At 44.5% G+C, this 10000-nt stretch overlaps 1 protein-coding gene across 3 annotated transcripts in view; it reads right to left on the reverse strand.

The window, feature by feature from the left end:
- Window positions 1-10000, reverse strand: part of LOC110003943 (dachshund homolog 2) — a 78493-nt gene that overhangs the window by 31004 nt on the left and 37489 nt on the right. For all 3 annotated transcript variants that reach the window (XM_065950194.1, XM_065950193.1, XM_065950192.1), the window contains exon 2: window positions 4212-4327. In XM_065950194.1, the coding sequence (XP_065806266.1) occupies window positions 4212-4327 (116 nt within the window). The remainder of the gene's footprint in view (window positions 1-4211; window positions 4328-10000) is intronic.

Here is a 10000-nt window from a genome sequence, read left to right on the forward strand (position 1 = left end):
CACACACACACACACACACTCCCACGCTTATCATCACAGCTTCTTTGTTGAGGAAGATGAGGCCAATTAAACCGATATCACTCTCTCGTGTTCGTTTATGCCTCCTCCTTCGTTCTCTCCTCTTTTTTCTTTTTCAAACACTTTTCCTTCTTCTCTTTTTTTTTTATCCTGCGCTCCTCTTTATTCCTTCCCTTAACTTTCCCTCTTTACTTCCTCCACGTTTTATCCATCACTCTCTCTTTCCACAATCTCTCTGCAGTTTCCTCCCTCAAACTGTTTACGATATCCGCACGTCCATCTCCACTTCGCAGTCGACCTCCTCCTCTTCTTCTGCTGTTCCTCCTTACATGTTGCATCAGTCTCCTCCTCTTTGTGTCATTCCGTGTTTCTTCCTGTGTCTCCTTTTCTTACTTATGCCTAAGCGGTGAAGCGCTAACGATAATTAGCGTGATTTAAAAGTTGCTCAATAGAAAAACAACAACTGATCAATTAAACTTCGATATGTTGAAAACTGTTTCAACCCGGCATTTCAAGAGAAGACGCCGAGCAGCCGAGCTTTATCTTCTTCTATCTTTTATTTACTCGTTTTACGTCCTCCTTCTTCTTCTATCCTCCATCAAAGTGGTACCCAACCTCTTTTTCTTTAAACCCCCCCTCCCCCACCCTCTCATCCTCTCTCTCTGCAGGTCTCTGCCCCCCCTAAAGACCCTCCCCAACGTCTAACACACATGTTGATTGATTTCATTGAAGAGTGACTGAGGACTTTCTCTTTTAAATAAACTATCCAGTAAAACCCCGATCACGCTGGACACGCCCCCTGAGCTCATCTGAGGAACCAATGGAATCATATAAATGTCATAAAACGCTGAGGTCACGCCCCCTTCATGATTTGATTGGCTGCTTCAGTCCAAAAGTGAAAATGACGAGTGCTGCGTCGACTTGAGCTGAAAAATGTTTGACCTTTTTTTTGCACGCCCGACAACCCGCTAGAAAAAACGAGAAGAGCGCCCGGCAAGGGGGCTTCTCCAGCAACGTGTGTGTGTGTGTGTGTGTGTGTGTGTGTGTGTGTGTGTGTGTGTGTGTGTGTGTGTGTGTGTGTGATCGACCCCGAAGTGTGTGACTGTTTCAGAATAAAAGAGGAAAGAGAACAAGAAGTCCTTATCGGTTGTCAAAATCTTCTTTTCTCTTTTTCCAAAATTGTCTCGTTTCTTCTCTTCCTCTCGTCTGTCATGTCTCCTCTCTTTTTCTTTAACCTCCTTCTTCTTCACTTTTTCTTCCTCTAATGTGTAACATCTATTTCCTCCTTGCACGTCTTCTCTCCTTTATTTCCCTCTTCCGCTTTTGCCTCTTTTATCTCTTTTCCCGTCTCTTCCCTCTTCCACTTCTCCTCCTCTCTCTCTCTCTCTCTCTCTCTCTCTCTCTCTCTCTCTCCTCCGTGTTTTCTAACAGTGTGATAAATGTCCATCTGTGATTGGCCGATGCCCCCCATCGCTGTGGCGCCCGCTAGGTCGTAAACAACAGCCCGTCTCCCCCGGCAACGAGGCGTCTCCATGGACGCAGGGCCGCTAAGACGACCGACTCTGCGTGTGTGTGAGTGAGTGAGGGGGAATGCGACATCCGACGACTGCCAAGTGTGTGTGTGTGTGTTTGCTGTGTGTGTGTGTGTGTGTTTGCTGTGTGTGTGTGTGTTTGCTGTGTGTGTGTGTGTTGTATATATGTTTTGCATGTTAGTGTGTGTGTGAGCTAATGAGCGATCATAAGTGAGCAAATGTTTTCTCTGGGTCCCTCTAATGTTTCACACACACGCACACACACACACACACACACACACACACACACACACACACACACACACACACACACACACACACACACACACACACACACACACACACACATCAGGTACGTGTGTGTGTGTGTGTGTGTGTGTGTGTGTGTTCCAGTAATGTGTGTGTGTCATTAGTATGCCACAGTGAGCTGTGTCCATATGTCACTAAACACAATCATGTTTTATTTATCCTGAAGAGAGAGAGAGAGAGAGAGAGAGAGAGAGAGAGAGAGAGACCAACAGTCACTGTCAAGGGGACGTAAGGAAGGAGGAAAGGAAAGGAAGGAGGGAAGAAAAGGAACCCAAAAAAGGTATTTGAAGGAAAGAGGAAAGAGGAGGAGAAGTGAAGGTAGATATGAAATTAAAAGAAAGAAGAAGAAGAGAGGAATGAAAGGAGGAGTGAAGGACTTAAGGAAAAAAGTGATGAGCTGGAAGAGGAGGATGAAAGGAGGCTAGAAGGAGACCGAAAAGGTGACAAGCAAGGAAGATGGAGGGAGAGCATGGAGGAGAAGAGGGTCGGCGTGTTTGAAGTTGGAATTGAAGATAAGAGAGAGAGAAAGAAAGGGAGCAAGGAAAGAGTTCAGAGGTGAGAGAGGAGCAGGAGAAGTGAAAGGAAAGAAAGAGAAGAAGAGAGAGAGTGGAGGGTGAGGTGAAGGAGAAATAAAAGGAGGCAAAGAAGAAGAAGAAAGGAGGGAGAGGAGGATGGTGGATGTAAGGTAAGGAATGAACGAGGAGGACGCAAAGGAAGTAAAGGAAGAAAGTGGAGGATGGAGGAAGGAAGAGAGAAAGGAAATTAAGGACAAAAGAGTTGAAGTGAGGAGGGATGGAGAATCAAAAGGAGAGGAAGAAAGGAGTTAAACGAAGGGGGAAAGGATGAAGGGAAAGTAAACGAGGAAAGGTAAAAAGGGAAGGAAAGGGAAGAGAGAGAATAGGAAGACAATAATGAAGGAAAATATTAGGAAAGGAAGATGAGAAGGAGAGAAAGAGAAAAGGGGACAGAAGAAGGAAGAGCAGAAAGAACGGGTGAAGAAAAGAGGGAGATAGGAAAAGGAAAGGGAGGGAGGGAGGGAGGAGAGGAGGAGGGAGGGATGGACAGATGGAGGAGTGGGACCCCAGAGACGTGTCATTCATCACACCACCACGCAGTCTGCACTCGTTCAGCCTCTCTTTCTCTCTCTCTGCAGGTCTTCTTCTCCTCTTCTTCTACACTTTCTCTTTTCTTCTTTTTCTTCTTCTTCTACTCATTTACTGTCAACTCCTCGACAGTCTGTCTCTCTTTTCCCTCCCTCCCTCCCTCCCTCCCTTTGGCAGTCGTTTTTTTTAGGTTCCATCATCTCCTCTGGCGACATCCCTCCATTCCTTCTTCTCTCCATATTTTCTTTCGCTCTCCGTTTTCACTTTCAGCGCCAAGACGGAAAAAATAAATCCCTCGTTTTTTTTTTTGCGTTTTTTGCGTTTTTTCTTTTTACCCCCGTTTTTCAGAGAAAAGGTGAGGAGGGAGGGACGAACACGAGGAGACGAGGAGCGGGTTGTGAAGAAGAAAAACTTCATGTTGTGCCTTTTTCTGACCGTGTCATCTCTGATTGGTCACCTAAACAGGACACTTTGCTTTAAGCTAACTGCAGCACTAGCTATCTTTAGCTTTAACACAAAGCTACACCTCAATATCAACACGCATATTTAGCTTACATATTTTCTGGGTTGCAGGAATCAAAGTTAAATATCCACACTATGAAGCTTCTTAACACGAGAGCCTGACCGATTTATCACCCAGCCGATATTAGCACATCAAGTGACTATCAGTATCGGCTGATTTAATCTCAGATATGTGCCGATTTATCTCGATTTATCCACCAGTCAAATATAATTCAATTTGCGTTTCACTGTGTTACATGTGTAATGTGGATTACAACAACACGTACATGCTCAGTTACTTTCCAGTTGAGTGGTCATCTTGTCTTCATTATAAATCTTTTTGACTGTTTGATAACTGCGTTTGAGTGATAAACGCTAAGCTGCAAAGAAAGAGCTAAGAAAGATATCGGCCGATATATCGTTATCAGATTTTTCTGTCACCCTAATATTGGTATCGGCCCAAAAAAATCCCGTATCGGTCAAATGCGGATGCTCCGATTTAGTCACTCGTGTTTGACGTACACAAAGAAACTGCAGGAAGCTTTGAGTTGCAGACACTCAGATATAAAGCTTCTTCTAAATCTACAAAAACCTGAGAGGTGAATTATCGCTGAAGAGGCTAAAAAAGCCGATAGTTTGACGTGATGTATGAAGCTGCATCGACCCAGTTACACAAAGCGAGTAAGAAGGAGAACAAAGATGGAGAAAGAGTGGAGGGGAGAGGGGTTTAAAAAAGAGAAACTGGTACCCGTGTGCGACAGCAGGTTGGGGGACAGCAGGCCGGGGAGGCCCGGGTGCAGCAGCCTGGGGCTTTCCTGGATCCCTGCACCAGAGCAACGCTTCGGAGGACGGCCCGGACGAGAGCTGGAGGGGGAGACAGATAGAGACGGAGAGAGAGATTAATTAGTGTGACACAAAATCAGACTCATACAGAGCGAGCGAGCGAGAGAGAGAGAGAGAGAGAGAGAGAGAGAGAGGAACATGTTTGTGTTTTACAGAAAAGTAACCCCGTGTCTCAAAGATGATCTGATACAATTCAACTCAGCTACTATTGCAGCCATCAATCATTCATACGGCGCGGCGGCTCGGCGCAGTTCAACAGTATCGGTGACATCAAACAGCCGAATAACAAACCTCACCTCAGACACGGCGGCCCCTTTTTTTCAGAACAGCTAAAGTGCCGTAACTGAGCTCAGACGCCGTCACGTCTCTGTGTACATTCACAGTTCAGATCGCTGCAGCACCTGTTGGTTTGACCTGATAACTGCTCGCATATCTGGCAAACCGAGGGGTGTCCAAAACCGCCTACCTTCTCTGGTCCAAACAAGATAATGACGTCTCTGCACACCTTGTGGAATAAATCACAAGCTGGCATCACGCAGACCAAATAGTAAAGTTGCACCTGATTGGTTGATTTCAGGACACCTCAACAGACGTCTGATTGCGTCTGATTTTACAGTCGGGGGTCTCCGGGGGAAACAAAGTGGCGTTTTCACACCTCAGAAGCTGTAAAACCAGCAGAACCAGAACCAGTTTCCACATCATGAAATATTCCCACTTTAAGATGGAAAAAAAAAAATCTCCATTTTCTTCTTCAGCTCCGACAGGAAGAAGAACTCTGATGCAAGATGTGGAAATATGTGAACTGAGATAAAATTCTCGGGGTCTTTGTGACATAAAATGTGACAAATCAAAGAACTTTGATCTCACTTGAACCCCGGATAACTCCGACGATAATATTCCTAAAATCACGACCCTTTTACACGAGTTAAACAGGCTCTTTCAAAATAAAAGCCCTCTTACAACTGGAGGTCTGACACATTGTTTTTGTAACTTTTAAGATTTAGGAAAGAAATGTAACTCTCAGGCCTCGTGTCCACGTAGAGTTTTTCTTCTGAGCACCAGCGTCGAGTAGAGAGCGTTCCCAGCTGAAAATGGCCTCCCGGAGAATTAGCGCAGCGCCCAGTGCACTGAAAAAACGCTAGGTGGACACAGGGCTTTAACTTTAATGATTCTAATTTTTTCCCCGATTAAATTGAGTCCTTTAAGCCCCAAAACCATGATTCAAGATTTAAATACTATTTTGTTATTTGTCGCATTAAGAAAAGCATTTTAAAATAGAATACAGATCTTTTATTTTGAAGGTCTGTAGCCTTAGAGTGAATTGAATTTTCATTAAAGTTCCCTGAAAAAGATCCCTTAATTGAGAACTAATTAAGGGAATTAGTGGAAATAATGGACGTGGCTAATTCAGAGATCAAGTAAACCTTTCAAAGTAAACCTTTTGACTTTTGGTTGTTGTTGGGACTGTCACAAACAGCTGCAGCGAGCGGAGACCTTTACATTCAATCATCTGCATGAAAATAAATGTAGCACCAAACATCAGAATGAATTTGTAAATATTTGTAACTCTTTGGGTCTGAAGAATCTGTTCACCATCAAGTGAGAAAAGCAACGGAGAGACATTAGCATGATCGAGGCTAAATATGCTAACGCTGATGTAAAACAATGTCTCACAATCGCACGAGAGCAACACACACCGTGTTCTACATGTTCAAGAGAGCCTGAACACATCTCCAACACACACACACACACACACACACACACACACACACACACACACTGAAGCATCTCTCTCTATTTTGGTCACAAACGCAAACCTAACCTGCTGTATTATTCATGTGCACGCAGGCATAAATAAACACACACACACAAACGCGAGAATATAATAACTGCACACGTGCAACTAAACATAAAGGAAGGTACACACACACACACACACACACACACACACACACACACACACACACACACACACACAGGAGGTGTGCATGCAGGCCAACTCTCTGCAGGGTGGCTAAGTAACAGATGGCCGTCCAAAGTCATTTACACCTAGAGAGAGAGAGAGAGAGAGAGAGAGAGAGAGAGAGAGAGAGAGAGCGAGCGAGGACCAAAAACTAAAACCTGAACAAGACTTCAGCACGGAGCCGCAGGAACAGAAGAGAAAGGACAAAAATAAAACTGAACTCAACAGAATGGGACACAAAACTGAAGAATTCAAAACGATGGCCCTGTGTCAAAGTTTAACAACTCCAAAAAACACGACAGAAAAACTGAAACAAAATAAATTCAACCGTGTTTGTCTGCTCTTTCGTTGGCTGTTAGCATGTAGCCACCTAGCTTACAACATGCAAAAACAGTCAAGATAAGCTAGCTCAGCTACACCATGTTTAAAGTCTTTATATGTGATTTTTCACACTTAAATATAATATAAATCAAGTATCTCCTCTGAAAATAACTCTGTGAGTCATGACTGTCTACAATGGGTGTAACACCCGAGTCCCACTGTCTGTGATGTTTTCAGAGTTTTCAGAGTCCTATCTTCACTTTGTTTACATCGCCAGGACGGCCGGCTGACTCCTCCCCTCGTGTATAAAAGTTGTTTAATTGAGGGACTAGAGAAAAGAAGAATAACATACTGTACTCACTGCTTAACTGTGTTTCTAGATCACGCTCATTTCAGGTAAATTTACATGCAGTGTGAAGATACCAGCATAATAAAGATCGCTAGCATTAGCATGCTAACACAACAATGCAGCGCGAGTTGTTTTGGTTTCATGCTGGTGCTCAAGGGCGACATCTGCTGGATCAAAACATCACATATAAAGCCTTTAAGTTTTAAAAGGTGATTAAAAAGATGCTCGATTCTCTGGTATATTTTCATGGAATTTGTGGCAAGCTCAAAGTTTTAGTCGTACGACTGCACACGCAGTGAGAGCAGAGCGAGCTGAATCCCAGAGTTCAGGACTTTTTTTCCCCGACCTTTGAAATCACCGTGGAAACCGCAGGCATGCCTCTCTAATCTGTCTTCCCCCTCCGATAAAAGAAAGAAACGCTTGCTGATTTAGCCGCTAGTAAGCTTGTGTTTCAGATCGCGTGCGGATATCGATTTACGATTGTGAATGCTCCGTCCTGACTTAGCTCGTAAAGCGCGTGAGCTCAAAACGTCAACAGCTTTTGTCGGGCACCGTAAACGATTCAGCTGACGTTCTGCCACGACTTTTATTCACTTCGTACAGTGTACGCCGTCGGGCTTCACCAGATACGCTCAGTTCTAGAATGTAGCATCAGGACGTACAGAGGGCGGGGCTTAAAATGTGTTCCGGAATGACAGCTTTAAGAGCTTAGCAACAGTAACCAGGGAACTCAAAGTTCTAGAATGGAAGCTTGAGGTGCATAGCGACAGTAACTAAGGAGGGCGGAGCTTAAAGAACAGTGAGTTACTGATTATTATAGAACAGAATAGAATAGAAAAGCATTGAATAGAGAGATTTTTTTGTGAGCGTCCGTCAGATCCCACGGGGAGCGCGAGAGAGAGGTGGGAGAAAGGGCGAAAAGAGAAAAGTGTGTGAAAAGATGTGGGGAAGAAAATGTCTGAAAATGTTTTGGGGTGTGATTCTGTACGTGAGAAAACACACACACACACACACACACACACACACACACACACACACACACACTGAGTGAGAGAGAGAGAGAGAGGGAGCGGGCGAGTGAGGCAGAGGAGCATGAAGAAATGAAAACATGAACCTTCACTTTTCCTATGAACTCTGCTTGACCTCTCCCTCTCTTTCTCACTCACTCAGTCACACACACACACACACACACACACCTCACCTGTACAATGGACACACTATTCCACCTCTCTTCTAAACAGTCACACACACACACACACACACACACATACACAGGTGTTTGCATTGAAACCTTAAAGCCTCTCCATCAACAACCCCCCCCCCGCTACCTTTCATCTCTCCGATACACACACACATGCAATCGACACACTTACTGTACCAGGTGTGTGTGTGTGTGTTTGTTCATCTGCATCCATCCATGTATAAGCAACATTAAGGTGTGTGTGTGTGTGAGTGTGAATCCACGTGAATCCATGCCATGTGTGTGTGCAAAGGACACATGATATCGCCTTCTCATTAGCCTTACAGTTCTTTGTTCAGAGTAATGACTGCAGTGTGTGTGTGTGTGTGTGTGTGTGTGTGTGTGTGTGTGTGTGTGTGTGTGTGTCCCGTAGGGTTGCCATATGTTGGGCATTAATCCTCGTCAACGGTCCACTCTCCTTACTGCACCGAGCACAGGAACAAAGAGCAGGTCACACACACACACACACACACACACACACACACACGATGCATGTACTGTAGAAGCAGAAGCTACACATATACATACATATAGGTGTGCATACCTGGTTTTAAACACACACACACACACACACACACACTCTCAGGCCGTCCACTGACCTACATTCATTTGTAAACTTTAACCTTGACTGCAGTAAAAACGTTAAAACAGAAACACACCTGTGTTTTCTTCTCCTCTTGTTTTAAACTCTGACAGGTAAAGACAGGTGAGTTTGTAACCTTTTCCTAAATGTTCACATTGACAGGCTGAGCGAGCCAGGCGTTCCCTCTACAAGAAGTCCAACAGGATGCGGAGCGCAGAGGAAACAGCTTGTGTCTCAGTGTCGGCCAATCAGATAAGTCGGTTCCTCCTTGATGTGATTTGGTTTCTTGAGCACACAGGAAACTCTCCTGACCGCAAATTAAATGATATCACCTGAGTATCAAAACGAGGACACTGACTTTTATTTGAACTCAGATTGGAAACCTGAAAGATCCACGTTGATCAGTGTTTAAAAACCAGCTGTTCCACCGATCGTCACATATTTACTTTTTATTCACCTGAGAAAACAAAAAAACAAGGCGAGCTTTCGGCCCCGGGCAGAAAAAACGCTGACTCTGCGCTCGGTAGTGTTTGCGTGAAGCGTTGAGAAAGAAAGAGCTGCACGTCCGTCCTGTCTCCATGACAACAGTCTGTTAATAACGGCCGCTGTATGACCGACACTGCTCCGTTACTTTTTACTAAATGTTTTTTATTTGAGGTTTGTTTTTTTACCCGATCAGACACGAAGCGAGGAGGACGCGAGTACAAGACACGATCTGTAGGAGACAAAAACTAAAACGGGAATATCAAACATTTGGAAAAGAACGCCGGCGCCTTTCTGAAAAAGTTGAAAAATGTTCAACTCGAGCGCTCGGAAAAGGCGAGGCTTTGAAAAAAGAAACGCTGGGCTCTGCGCTTTCTACTGCGAATGCTCTCTGGACATCACAGAGAGAGGCAGAAGTTAACTTTGGTAACCTAGCAACAATAAGTGCTGGTGAGTGGCGCTCTGAAAGCGAGGTTGTGGACTCAGACCCACCTGAGGGGTCTGTGACGGTTCATCAGTAAGTTAAATGTGTTCTGGTTATAGAGAGGCGGGATGTTGATACTTTGGCTTCACTTTTGTTTTCCTAGAGGAAGTGGGAGACTTGTCGTCCATCTTTATACACGATCAAAGGTAGACAGGTATCTCCTCAGAATCAAACAGTGTTTCAAACAGACTGCAGGTACGAGCAGACGGTTTGTTTCGGGTCATCAGAATAATGTTTCATAATTACAGGTGAAAACTTTAAGAGGTAAAAT

The sequence above is a fragment of the Labrus bergylta genome, chromosome 22, assembly GCF_963930695.1.
Source record: "Labrus bergylta chromosome 22, fLabBer1.1, whole genome shotgun sequence".
Taxonomy (NCBI): domain Eukaryota; kingdom Metazoa; phylum Chordata; class Actinopteri; order Labriformes; family Labridae; genus Labrus; species Labrus bergylta.